Raw genomic sequence first — 14,321 nt, 5'->3', positions numbered from 1 at the left:
TGGGAAGGCTTTCCACTAGATGTTGGAACATTACTGCTATAACAGCCTTCACTCTTCAGGGAAGGCTTTCCACTAGATGTTGGAACATTACTGCTATAACAGCCTCCACTCTTCTGGGAAGGCGTTCCACTAGATGTTGGAACATTACTGCTATAACAGCCTCCTCTCTTCTGGGAAGGCTTTCCACTAGATGTTGGAACATTACTGCTATAACAGCCTCCACTCTTCTGGGAAGGCTTTCCACTAGATGTTGGAACATTACTGCTATAACAGCCTCCACTCTTCTGGGAAGGCGTTCCACTAGATGTTGGAACATTACTGCTATAACAGCCTCCTCTCTTCTGGGAAGGCTTTCCACTAGATGTTGGAACATTACTGCTATAACAGCCTCCGCTCTTCTGGGAAGGCTTTCCACTAGATGTTGGAACATTACTGCTATAACAGCCTCCCCTCTTCTGGGAAGGCTTTCCACTAGATGTTGGAACATTACTGCTATAACAGCCTCCACTCTTCTGGGAAGGCTTTCCACTAGATGTTGGAACATTGCTGCTATAACAGCCTCCACTCTTCTAGGAAGGCGTTCAACTAGATGTTGGAACATTACTGCTATAACAGCCTCCACTCTTCTGGGAAGGCTTTCCACTAGATGTTGGAACATTGCTGCTATATCAGCCTCCACTCTTCTGGGAAGGCTTTCCACTAGATGTTGGAACATTGCTGCTATAACAGCCTCCACTCTTCTGGGAAGGCTTTCCACTAGATGTTGGAACATTACTGCTATAACAGCCTCCACTCTTCTGGGAAGGCTTTCCACTAGATGTTGGAACATTGCTGCTATAACAGCCTCCACTCTTCTGGGAAGGCTTTCCACTAGTTGTTGGAACATTACTGCTATAATAGCCTCCACTCTTCTGGGAAGGCTTTCCACTAGATGTTGGAACATTACTGCTATAACAGCCTCCACTCTTCTGGGAAGGCTTTCCACTAGATGTTGGAACATTACTGCTATAACAGCCTCCACTCTTCTGGGAAGGCTTTCCACTAGATGTTGGAACATTACTGCTATAACAGCCTCCACTCTTCTGGGAAGGCTTTCCACTAGATGTTGGAACATTACTGCTATAACAGCCTCCACTCTTCTGGGAAGGCTTTCCACTAGATGTTGGAACATTACTGCTATAACAGCCTCCACTCTTCTGGGAAGGCGTTCCACTAGATGTTGGAACATTACTGCTATAACAGCCTCCCCTCTTCTGGGAAGGCTTTCCACTAGATGTTGGAACATTACTGCTATAACAGCCTCCACTCTTCTGGGAAGGCTTTCCACTAGATGTTGGAACATTGCTGCTATAACAGCCTCCACTCTTCTGGGAAGGCGTTCAACTAGATGTTGGAACATTACTGCTATAACAGCCTCCACTCTTCTGGGAAGGCTTTCCACTAGATGTTGGAACATTGCTGCGGGGACTTGCTTCCATTCAGCCACAAGAGCATTAGTGAGGTCAGGCAGTGATGTTGGGCGATTAGGTCCTGGCTCGCAGTCGCCGTTCCAATTCATCCCAAAGGTGTTTGACAGGGTTGAGGTCAGGGTTCTGTGCAGGCAAGTTCTTCCACACCGAACTCGGCAATCAATTTCTGTATGGATCTCGCTTTGTGCACGGAGGCATTGTCATGCTGAAGCAGGAAAGGGCCTTCCCCAAACTGTTGGAAAGTTGGAGGTCCTAAATCCTCCATCGGACTGCCAGATGGTGAAGCGTGATTCATCACTACAGAGAACGTGTTTCCACTGCTCCATAGTCCAGTGGCGGCGAGCTTCACACCACTCCAGCCGGCGCTTGGCATTGCACATGGTGATCTTAGGTTTGTGTGCGGCTGCTCGGCCATGGAAACACATTTCATGAAGCTCCTGACTAACAGATCTTGTACTGACGTTGCTTCCAGAGGCAGTTTGGAACTCGGTAGTGAGCGTTGCAACCGAGGACAGACGATTTTTACGTGATTCAGCACTCGGCAGTCCCGTTCTGTGAGCTTGTGTGGCCTAACACTTACAGTTGACCAGGGCAGCTCTAACAGGGCAGATAGTTGATGAACTGAGTTGTTGGAAAGGTGGTATCCTATGACAGTGCCACGTTGAAAGTCACTGAGCTCTTCAATAAGACCATTCTACTGCCAATGTTTGTCTATGGAGACTGCATGGCTGTGTGCTCGATTTTATACACCTGTCAGCAACGGGTGTGGCTGAAATAGCCTCATCCACCAATTTGAAGGGTGTAAAAATAGTGTATCTTGATGGATTGTTGCTCAACAACACACCTGCATCATGTCCAGTTGGCTCGTCCTAATATTTATATATTTCATAATTCCATTCTTTACTTTTAGATGTGTGTTTTGTTGTGAAATGTTAGATACTACTTCACTGTTGGAGCTACGAACACAAGCATTTCACTACACCCACAATAACATCTGTTAAATATGTGTATGTGACCAATAGTATGTGATTTGATTTGACCCGTGTGAGTGTCTTACTCAACTCTTTCCCTTCAGCTCATTAGTTACGTCCTGAATGGCACCCTATTCCCTATTGGGTCCTGTTTAAAAGTTACACAATATAGGGAATAGGGTGCAATTTATGACGTAAACATTGGCTGTTGCTACTCCTGCTCTGTGGCCAGCCTCTCTCACCTTATCATCCAGCTGCTTGTAAAGCTTGGCCAGCTCTCCCTCACACTTGTCCTTCTCTGCGTCGGTCAGACGGAGCTGGGGCATGTTGGGGGTGGAGGCAGGCTTGTCGTTGGGCACATTGTCCAGGGCCAGCACCTCAGCCTGGGCCTTCTCCTTGTCAAACTGCTCATCCACCGGTACACTCTCACCTGCAGGGGGCAGCGTGGCGGTCACACAGAGAGGTCACAAACCCTGCAGGACCATCTTCTCATCACATAATGCTCTCATCTGAGCTGAGTGTCTGGCTTCAATCACCCCCCCCCCCCTCCCCCCCTCCAACAAATTCATTCATCACATAGATTACTCAAATGTCCCCCTCTCGAGAAAATGACATAAACACAAATCAGGGAGTTAGTAGTATCTGTTCTTCTTCGATAACAAACACTTGTTTTTGTTTTCTATTGCAAACCATTTGAAATGTTTTGCTACGTTGTGCCTTGCTGTTCTACTACGTCGTGCGGTACAGTAAAGATGAGGGCCAGCTGATCACTTTGGGCCTCTCCTCCTCACCGTTCCTCCAGCGGTTCAGCTCATTCTCCAGCCAGGTGATGGTGTTCCTCAGGGCCTTGCCCTTCTCCTTCTCCCTCTCGTACTTCTTCTTCCACTGTTCTGCCGTCAGCTCCACGTTCACACACACTGTGTTCTTAATGGTCTTGGCTCTGGAAACAGCACAAACAGGACCAGACCGTTACAGCCTATTTTAAATCAACAGCCCTGAATAGCTCACTAAACGGTGATTGTAGTAAGTCATTGTGAATTGTTGATGTTGCCATGCATACTTGGGGGATTATATTAACAGTGAACTATGCCTTTAGGAGCTAGTGAGCCCACCTCTGTCCAAACATGAGGGTGGACTTGGTCTCTGACTCGTTGTAGGCAGAGGGAGAGGCACAGATAACTATGGTGGTCCTACAGTTCCCCCCCAGAGAGTCCTGAAGGATTCTGGTCATTTTACTGTCTCTGTACGGGATATAACCCTGAAACATAACAAAACAACATTCACTAAGAGAAACAACAATACAATTCCCATTCAAGTTGTTACATTCTGAACAAAGAAGAAACTAAACAAACTAATCTATGATTGAAACAAAAGGAGTGGAATTATACAACTGTGAATCAGCTAGAACCAAAAGCTGGCCTTGAGGAATATCTATTTAGATCTGTAAAATAATGACTGTTGATGTGAGGTTTTGGGCTTTCGTGGGTCAGCTCATCTTTACACCAACCAAACCACCAGTCATAGTATCTGAGGTAGTAGAGGGATACTCACAGAACCTTCTGCCAGGGCTGAGATGACGTTGCCCAGTGAAGACAGAGACTTATTAATGTTCTTGGCCTCGTCCAGCACAGCTCCCTCCGCCCCCGTCTTACTGACCTGGGAACAAAGAGACAGGCAGGGACCGTCTGGTAAGATAGATCACATGTACAGTCAAACACTTGCTGTGCACCAGAGGCCTTAATAATATATTGGGATGGGTCAAACATGTGGTCTGAGTGACATAACCTAACCATGTTCATCAGTCTTGATAATACCAACAGATTAGACAACTGGGAAAAGAGACTGTGGGCTATGTACATTTACTCAGAGATAAATCTAGAGAGAGAGAGAGGGGGGGGGTATAAAAGAGATATTGTGGGCTATGTACATTTACTCAGAGATAAATCTAGAGAGAGAGGGGGGGGGGTATAAAAGAGATATTGTGGGCTATGTACATTTACTCAGAGATAAATCTAGAGAGAGGGGGGGGGTATAAAAGAGATATTGTGGGCTATGTACATTTACTCAGAGATAAATCTAGAGAGAGGGGGGGGTATAAAAGAGATATTGTGGGCTATGTACATTTACTCAGAGATAAATCTAGAGAGAGAGGGGGGGGGTATAAAATAGATATTGTGGGCTATGTACATTTACTCAGAGATAAATCTAGAGAGAGAGAGGAGGGGGGGTATAAAAGAGATATTGTGGGCTATGTACATTTACTCAGAGATAAATCTAGAGAGAGGGGGGGGGGTATAAAAGAGATATTGTGGGCTATGTACATTTACTCAGAGATAAATCTAGAGAGAGGGGGGGGGGTATAAAAGAGATATTGTGGGCTATGTACATTTATAAAAGAGATATTGTGGGCTATGTACATTTACTCAGAGATAAATCTAGAGAGAGAGAGGGGGGGGTATAAAAGAGATATTGTGGGCTATGTACATTTACTCAGAGATAAATCTAGAGAGAGGGGGGGTATAAAAGAGATATTGTGGGCTATGTACATTTACTCAGAGATAAATCTAGAGAGAGCGGGGGGGGGTATAAAAGAGATATTGTGGGCTATGTACATTTACTCAGAGATAAATCTAGAGAGAGAGGGGGGGTATAAAAGAGACTGTGGGCTATGTACATTTACTCAGAGATAAATCTAGAGAGAGAGGGGGGGTTATAAAAGAGTGCAGCAGAAGAGAACGAGAGAGAGAGAGGGTAAAAGAGAGATAGACAGCAGAAGAGGGAGAGAAAGAAAGAAAGAGAGAGAGAAGAGAGAGAGACCAACAGAGAGAGAGAGCGACAGAGAGAGAGAAGAGGGAGAGACCAGCAGAGAGAGAAGAAAGAGAGACCAACAGAGAGAGAGAGAGAGGGGTGGTATAAAAGAGATATTGTGGGCTATGTACATTTACTCAGAGATAAATCTAGAGACAGAGAGGGGGGGTATAAAAGAGTGCAGCAGAAGAGAACGAGAGAGAGAGAGGGTAAAAGAGAGATAGACAGCAGAAGAGGGAGAGAAAGAAAGAAAGAGAGAGAAGAGAGAGAGACCAACAGAGAGAGAGAGCGACAGAGAGAGAGAAGAGGGAGAGACCAGCAGAGAGAGAAGAAAGAGAGACCAACAGAGAGAGAGAGAGAGAGGGGTGGTATAAAAGAGATATTGTGGGCTATGTACATTTACTCAGAGATAAATCTAGAGACAGAGAGGGGGGGTATAAAAGAGTGCAGCAGAAGAGAACGAGAGAGAGAGAGGGTAAAAGAGAGATAGACAGCAGAAGAGGGAGAGAAAGAAAGAAAGAGAGAGAAGAGAGAGAGACCAACAGAGAGAGCGACAGAGAGAGAGAAGAGGGAGAGACCAGCAGAGAAGGAGAGAGAGAAAGCAGGAGAGAGAGCAGAATATAGAGAAAGCAGGAGAGCAGAAGATAGAGAAAGCAGGAGAGAGAGAGAGCAGATGAGAGAGAGAGAAAGAAAGAGAGAGAGCAGGAGAGAGAGAAAGAGAGAGTCTGTGGCGACCTAAATGCCAGAACCGGACAAGAACCTGACACCCTCAGCACACAGGGGGACAAACACCTGCCTGTAGGTGACAGCATTCCCTCCCCCATATGCCCCCCTAGGCACAACTACGACAACATAACCAACAAAAACGGGTCACAACTACTGCAGCTCTGTCGCACGCTGGGTATTTACATAGTCAATGGTAGGCTTCGAGGGGACTCCTACGGTAGGTACACCTATAGCTCATCTCTTGGCAGTAGTACTGTAGACTACTTTATCACTGACCTCAACCCTCAATCATGAGGCATCAAAGCCAAAGGAACTGAATAATATTAAGAAATGCTATTGATGGAAGGAAATTAGTGTGGAAACCTACCAAAAAACTATTTTCTTAGGTTGTCTGCTTGAAATGTTTAGATTTGATAAGGAAGCTGAGAGGTCAAATATACTGTTTAGGGTTTCTACTGCCAAGTTTACACCTTCACTATTACAATGAAATGTTTTGTCCAGGAAATTGTCTAGAAGGGATTGAATTTGTTGTTGCCAAATTGATAGAATTTGTTGTTGCCTAATGAACAACAATGACAAATGGTTTGATGAAGAATGCAAAAACCTAAGAAAGAAATTGAGAAATCTATCCAACCAAAAACATAGAGACCCAGAAAACCTGAGCATACGCCTTCACTATGGTGAATCACTAAAATAATAGGGAAAGGGAGGTACTGTACAACTGAATGCATTCAACTGAAATGTGTCTTCCGCATTTAACCCAACCCTTCTGAATCAGAGAGGTGCAGGAGGCTGCAATAATCCACATCCACGTCTTCAGCGCCCGAGGAACAGTGGGTTAACTGCCTTGTTCAGGGGCAGAACAACAGATTTTTACCTTGTCAACTCAGGGATTCGATCTAGCAACCTTTCGGTTACTGGCCCAACGCTCTAACCACTAGGCTACCTGCCGCCCCAATACAGAAATACACTACGGAAAAAGAAGGAACAGCACGTCAGAAATCAGCTCAATGTAATTGAAGAATCCATAGACTCTAACCACTTCTGGGAAAACAAACAACAACACAAAGAATTATCTATCCAAAACGGAGATGTGTGGGTAAACCACTCCTCCAATCTGTTTGGCTCTATAACAAAGAACAAAACATATACATGATCAAATACAAATCTTAGAATCAACTATTAAAGACAACCAGAACCCACTGGATTCTCCAATTACATTGAATGAACTACAGGACAAAATACAAACCCTCCAACCAAAAAAGGCCTGTGGCATTGATGGTATCCTAAATGAAATGATAAAATATACAGACAACAAATTCAACAGACCACGTATTCACCCTGCACACCCTAATTGACAAAAAAAACCCAGATCAAAACAAAGGCAAAGTTTTATCATGCTTTGTTGATTTAAAAAAAGCTATTGACTCAATTTGGCAAGAGGGCCTGCTATACAAATTGATGGAAATTGATGTTGGAGGAAAAACATACGAAATTATAAAATCCATGTACACAAACTACAAGTTTAAGGTTAAAATGGGCAAAAAACACACACATTTCTTTCCACAGGGCCGGGGGTTGAGACAGGGATGCAGCTTAAGCCCCACCCTCTTCAACATATATATCAACAAATTGGCAAGGGCACTAGAACAGTCTGCAGCACCCGGCCTCACCCTACAAAAATCATCTGGTGCTTCTGTCCCCAATCAAGGAGGGCCTACAGCAGCACCTAGATCTTCGGCACAGATTCTGTCAGACCTGGGCCCTGACAGTAAATCTCATTAACCTTTTGAGGATAGGGGGCAGTATTGAGAATTTTGGAAAAAATATGTTCCCATTTTTAACTGCCTCCTACACCAACTCAGAAGCTAGAATATGCATATTATTGTTCAGGTTTGGATAGAAAACACTCTGAATTTTCTAAAACTGTTTGAATGGTGTCTGTGAGTATAACAGAACTCCTATGGCAGGCAAAAACCTGACAAGGTTTCAAGCAGGAAGTACCCTGTCTGACAAGGAGTCGTGCGTCTTGCATCTTTTTATTGAAAAGTAAGGATCTTAGCTGTAACGTGACAATTCCCAGGGCTCCAATAGGCTCTCAGAGCCCGGGAAATAACTGAAGGTTTACGAGGGAGCCTCAGGCTGAAACACATTATCACCTTTTGTAAGTGGCTGCTCAGAGGACCTTTGAATGAGGCGCGTGCACGATTCGCTCCTGAGGAGAAATTTTATTCGGCTGTTTAGGCTCAATGCATATTCCCGGTCGGAATATTATCACTTATCTACGAGATAAATGGCATAAAAATTGGTTTTAAACAGCGGTTGACATGCTTCGAAGTACGGTAATGGAATATTTAGACATTTTTGACACGCCAATGCGCCATGCGCGACACTGTGATGAAGCATTCTGATAGTGTCTAGAACTCACGAACAAAACGTCGCTGTTTGGATATAACAATGGATTATTTGGGACCAAACCAACATTTGTTATTGAAGTAGAAGTCCTGGCAGTGTATTCTGACGAAGAACAAGCAAGGTAAGAACATTTTTCTTATAGGAAATGTGATTTTGGTGGAGGCTGACCTGGGTGGGTATCTAAATAGCTAGCCCTGTGATGCCGGGCTATGTACTTAGATTATTGCAAAATGTGCTTCATCCGAAAAGCTATTTTAAAATCGGACATATTGAGTGCATAGAGGAGTAATGTATCTATAATTCTTAAAATAATTGTTATGCTTTTTGTGAACGTTTATCGTGAGTAATTTAGCAAACTGTTAGTAAATTCCCCGGAAGTTTGCGGGGGTTATGCTTTTTCTGAACGTCACATGCTAATGTAAAAAGCTGTTTTTTGATATAAATATGAACTTGATTGAACAGACATGCATGTAGTGTATAACACAATGTCCTAGGTGTGTCATCTGATGAAGATCATAAAAGGTTAGTGCTGCATTTAGCTGTGGTTTGGGTTTATGTGACATGATATGCTAGCTTGAAAAATGGGTGTCTGATTTTTTCTGGCTGGGCACTCTGCTGACATAATCTAATGTTTTGCTTTCGTTGTAAAGCCTTTTTGAAATCGGACAGTGGGGTTAGATTAACGAGATTCTTGTCTTTAAATAGCTGTAAAATAGTCATATGTTTGAGAAATTGAAGTAATAGTATTTCTAACGATTCAAAAATCCAGTGGCTGTTACGTAGGTGGGACGAGTTCGTCCCACATACCCTAGAGAGGTTTTAAGACCAAAATAATGGTGTTCCAAAAAAGGTCTAGTTGCCAGGACCATGAATACAAATTCCATCTAGACACCGTTGCCCTAGACCACAAAAAAGAATATATACCTTGGCCTAAACATCAGCACCACAGGTAACTTCCACAAAGCTGTGAACGATCTGAGAGACAAGTCAAGAAGGGCCTTCTATTCCATCAAAAGGAACATAAACCAAGAATTCAGAAAATGGGACAAACACCAAATTGAGACTCTGCACGCAGAATTCTGCAAAAATATCCTCAATGTACAATGTAATACACCAAATAATGCATGCAAAGCACAATTAGGCCGATACCCGCTAATTATCAAAATCCAGAAAAAAGCCGTTAAATTCTACAACCACCTAAAAGGAAGTGATTCCCAAACCTTCCATAACAAAGCCATCACCTACAGAGAGATGAACCTGGAGAAGAGTCCCCTTAGCAAGCTGGTCCTGGGGCTCTGTTCACAAACACAAACACACCCCACAGAGCCCCAGGACAGCAACACAACTAGACCCAACCAAATTATGAGAAAACAAAAAGATAATTACTTGACACATTGGAAAGAATTTACTAAACAAAACAGAGCAAACTAGAATGCTATTTGGCCCTAAACAGAGAGTACACAGTGGCAGAATACCTGACCACTGTGACTGACCCAAACTTAAGGAAAGCTTTGACTATGTACAGACTCAGTGAGCATAGCCTTGCTATTGAGAAAGGCCGCCGTAGGCAGACCAGGCTATCAATAGAAGACAGGCTATGTGCACACTGCCCACAAAATGAGGTGGAAACTGAGCTGCACTTCCTAACCTGCCAAATGTATGACCACATTAGAGACACATATTTCCCTCAGATTACATAAAGAATTCGAAAACAAATCCAATTTTGATAAACTCCCATATCTACTGGGTGAAATACCACAGTGTACAATCACAGCAGCCAGATTTGTGGCCTGTTGCCACAAGAAAAGTGAAGAACAAACACCATTGTAAATACAACCTATATTTATGTTTATTTATTTTCCCTTTTGTGCGGCAGGTAGCCTAGTGGTTTGGGCGTGGGGCCGGGCCAGTAACCGAAAGGTTGCTGGATCGAATCCCCGAGTTGACAAGGTAAAAATCTGTCGTTCTGCCCCTGAACAAGGCAGTTAACCCATTATTCCCCGGTAGGCAGTCATTGTAAATAAGAATTTGTTCTTAACTGACTTGCCTAGTTAAATAAAGGTTAAATAAATATATATATATATTACAACACTGTATATAAACATAATATGACATTTGAAATGTCTTTATTCTTTTGGAACTATTGTGAATGTTAAGTTTTCATTGTTTATTTCACTTTTGTTTATTTCACTTGCTTTGGCAATGTTAACATATGTTTCCCATGCCAATAAAGCCCCTTACATTGAAATTTAATTGAAAGAGAGAGCAGTAGAGAGAGAGAGAGAGCAGGAGAGAGAGAGAGACCAGCAAAGAGAGAGAGAGAGAGAGAGAACAGGAGAGAGAGAGAGAGAGAGAGAGAGAGAGAGAGAGAGAGAGAGAGAGAGAGAGAAAGAGAGAAAGAACAGGATAGAGAGAGAGACCAGCAAAGAGAGAGAGAGAGAGAACAGGAGAGAAAGAGAGAGAGAGAGAGAAAGAGCAGGATAGAGAGAGAGAGCAGGAGAGCAGCAGAGAGAGAGAGCAGCAGAGAGAGAGAGCAGCAGAGAGAGAGAGCAGAAGAGAGAGGAAGAGAGAGAGAGAGAGAGAAAGAGCAGGATAGAGAGAGAGAGCAGGAGAGCAGCAGAGAGAGAGAGCAACAGAGAGAGGAAGTGAGAAGGAGGGTGAAAGAGAGAGAGCAGCAGAGAGAGAATTTATGTGAGGGAGCTCTCTTTCCCTCAGACAGCAGGCAGTTAGTAGAGTCATGAGGGGCCAGATCAGGATGTTTTGACTCATACATGTTGTGTTGTTGTACATTTTATCTAAAAAAAGAAAGCCTGCACACTACTCTTGCCAGTATCCCTTCACAAAAATGACATATCGGAATCAGTTGTCTGTCTTCATCAGAACAGGACCAGTGTGCAGGATTCTCTTTTCATTGTTTTATTCCTGAACCAGCAATAAGCTAACCTCAGATAGTCTTTTCCTACCTTTTCACTTCCAGCCAGGTCGACGAGGTAGAGCTTCCCGCTGAGTTTCTGCTCTGTAGCAGTGTTCTCCTGCTTCACGTTGATCTGGAAGATACTGTGACTTCTGGAGCTGTGCTCATTCATGTCTGAGACAAGACAACACATCTGAGATCAGCGCTGATCAGGCAGGTAGAATAATAATACACAAATAGAGACTGGTTGTGTCTGAAAAGGCACCCTATTCCCTTCATCGACCAGAGCCCTCAAAAGCAGTGCACTATAAAGAGAATAGGGTGCCACATGGGATGCACATTAGGGCGGACTCTTACTTGTAACTGCTACATGTCTGTTAGATTTTCCTTCATCAATGGTGTCCATGACTTCCTCTGGGCTGCAGACAAATCTCTCAGTGCATCCCTGTGGACAAAGAAAACCCATGATGTGACACTGGACCATCTTATCAACTCGTAATGTAATAAGAAAAAGAAATGGCTTTAAGCAGTCACTTCTTTCCAAAGAGAGTTAGAGTGGTGCATGTACAGTTGAGTAGCTTCAGAGCCTGTCTTTTCATAGGGAGGTGACACCATGTTTTATGTTATTAGGTGGCTGCAGTCTAAACTCAGACAGTGTACTGGATTAAAGACTGGATTCATTCCTGGATTAAAGACTCACCTTGACATAGGGAACTCTGTTTTTGTCTTCATGCACTGACAGGTTGGTCTTTGACACTGGAGAGAAGGAAACATGCAACATAGTCAAGACTCTAGACCAGGGGTGTCTAACTCATTCCACGACGGGCCGAGTGTCTGCAGGTTTTCGTTCCTCTCTTGTACTTGATTGATGAATTAAGGTCACTAATTAGTAATGAACTCCCCTCACATGGTTGTCCAGGGCTTAACTGCAGGGAATAAACCAAAACCTGCAGACACTAGGCCCTCAATGGAATGAGTTGACACTCCTACTGTAGACTATTCTGGATAGTTCTGGAGCCACAGCAGAAAGCCCGTCTTCTGCTTATAAACGGAGATTGAACTTGCCATTTAAGAATCATTGCGTGTGTGTGAAGAAACCTCAAACTGGGTGAGGAAAATGTATTTAACAACCGTTACAAATACAGTATGTTTACAGAGCACAATGCAGACATTCTTTCTCTTCAGTCCAAACATGAACAGACTGTTCATTCTAATGTCAGTAACATTTCCAGCTGATGTCCTGAACATCCACCCTTTTCCTGTTTCAACATGCAACATTTCATTAATCAGCTCCTTTTAACAGACAGCGATGTAAACTAGCCAATTATCCACACCAGCATGGCCACAAGCCAGGAGGAGAGGCACGCTATACATGATGTGTCCTAAATGGCACCTTATTCACTATGTAGTGCACTAGTTTTAACCAGGGCCCATAGGGCTATGGTCTAAAGTAGTGCACTACGTAGGTAATAGGCCGCCATTTAGGACATATACTGTGTTCACTCTGCCTAAGACTTACTATCCAAGAGGTCCCGAATCTTGTCCAAGTAAATTTCATAATATGAAACCTGGAAAATAAGAGGAGTCTCATTAGAAAGTATCCACAGAGAGAAATCAACAGGTTTTAAAACCCGGTCAACTAAAGTGATTCTACTGAATGTCTTTCAACTAGCTACTGTAAAGCAATTCAACTCTGACGTAGTAGAGCTCCAACCAGTAGCTACCTTGATGTAGAACTCTATGTTCTGACGTAGTAGAGCTCTAGCCAGTAGCTACCTTGATGTAGAACTCTATGTTCTGACGTAGTAGAGCTCTAGCCAGTAGCTACCTTGATGTAGAACTCTATGTTCTGACGTAGTAGAGCTCTAGCCAGTAGCTACCTTGATGTAGAACTCTATGTTCTGACGTAGTAGAGCTCTAGCCAGTAGCTACCTTGATGTAGAACTCTATGTTCTGACGTAGTAGAGCTCTAGCCAGTAGCTACCTTGATGTAGAACTCTATGTTCTGACGTAGAAGAGCTCTAGCCAGTAGCTACCTTGATGTAGAACTCTATGTTCTGACGTAGTAGAGCTCTAGCCAGTAGCTACCTTGATGTAGAACTCTATGTTCTGACGTAGTAGAGCTCCAGCCAGTAGCTACCTTGATGTAGAACTCTATGTTCTGATGTAGTAGAGCTCTAGCCAGTAGCTACCTTGATGTAGAACTCTATGTTCTGACGTAGTAGAGCTCTAGCCAGTAGCTACCTTGATGTAGAACTCTATGTTCTGACGTAGTAGAGCTCTAGCCAGTAGCTACCTTGATGTAGAACTCTATGTTCTGACGTAGTAGAGCTCTAGCCAGTAGCTACCTTGATGTAGAACTATGTTCTGACGTAGTAGAGCTCTAGCCAGTAGCTACCTTGATGTAGAACTCTATGTTCTGACGTAGAAGAGCTCTAGCCAGTAGCTACCTTGATGTAGAACTCTATGTTCTGACGTAGTAGAGCTCTAGCCAGTAGCTACCTTGATGTAGAACTCTATGTTCTGACGTAGTAGAGCTCCAGCCAGTAGCTACCTTGATGTAGAACTCTATGTTCTGATGTAGTAGAGCTCTAGCCAGTAGCTACCTTGATGTAGAACTCTATGTTCTGACGTAGTAGAGCTCTAGCCAATAGCTACCTTGATGTAGAACTCTATGTTCTGACGTAGTAGAGCTCTAGCCAGTAGCTACCTTGATGTAGAACTCTATGTTCTGACGTAGTAGAGCTCTAGCCAGTAGCTACCTTGATGTAGAACTCTATGTTCTGATGTAGTAGAGCTCTAGCCAGTAGCTACCTTGATGTGGAACTCCAGGTTCTCGTCCATTGAGTAGATGTAGTTAAAGATGTCCTGCACTATCCTGGGGATGATCCCCATCCCATCTGTGTCATGGAGGTTTCCCTCCATCGTGTGGGTTTTGCCGGATGACGTCTGTCCATATGCAAATATTGTCCCGTTGTACCCCTCCAGAACATCTGGAAGAAGAGGAATCGATATTAA

The 14,321-nt window shown here is 43.6% G+C and overlaps 1 protein-coding gene across 2 annotated transcripts in view; it reads right to left on the bottom strand.

Moving 5' to 3' along the window:
• The window catches only part of LOC115157476 (kinesin-1 heavy chain), a 53,201-nt gene that overhangs the window by 23,697 nt on the left and 15,183 nt on the right, over positions 1-14,321 (bottom strand). For both annotated transcript variants that reach the window (XM_029705747.1, XM_029705749.1), the window contains exons 3-11: positions 14,118-14,296; positions 12,823-12,871; positions 12,004-12,059; positions 11,661-11,748; positions 11,353-11,477; positions 3,992-4,096; positions 3,553-3,698; positions 3,232-3,380; positions 2,683-2,870 (exon numbers count right to left, since the gene is read on the bottom strand). In XM_029705747.1, the coding sequence (XP_029561607.1) occupies positions 2,683-2,870; positions 3,232-3,380; positions 3,553-3,698; positions 3,992-4,096; positions 11,353-11,477; positions 11,661-11,748; positions 12,004-12,059; positions 12,823-12,871; positions 14,118-14,296 (1,085 nt within the window). The remainder of the gene's footprint in view (positions 1-2,682; positions 2,871-3,231; positions 3,381-3,552; positions 3,699-3,991; positions 4,097-11,352; positions 11,478-11,660; positions 11,749-12,003; positions 12,060-12,822; positions 12,872-14,117; positions 14,297-14,321) is intronic.

This window comes from Salmo trutta, chromosome 21, assembly GCF_901001165.1.
Source record: "Salmo trutta chromosome 21, fSalTru1.1, whole genome shotgun sequence".
Lineage (NCBI taxonomy): Eukaryota > Metazoa > Chordata > Actinopteri > Salmoniformes > Salmonidae > Salmo > Salmo trutta.
Note: the sequence above shows the minus strand (reverse complement) of the source record. Positions and strands in the feature narration are given on the sequence as shown.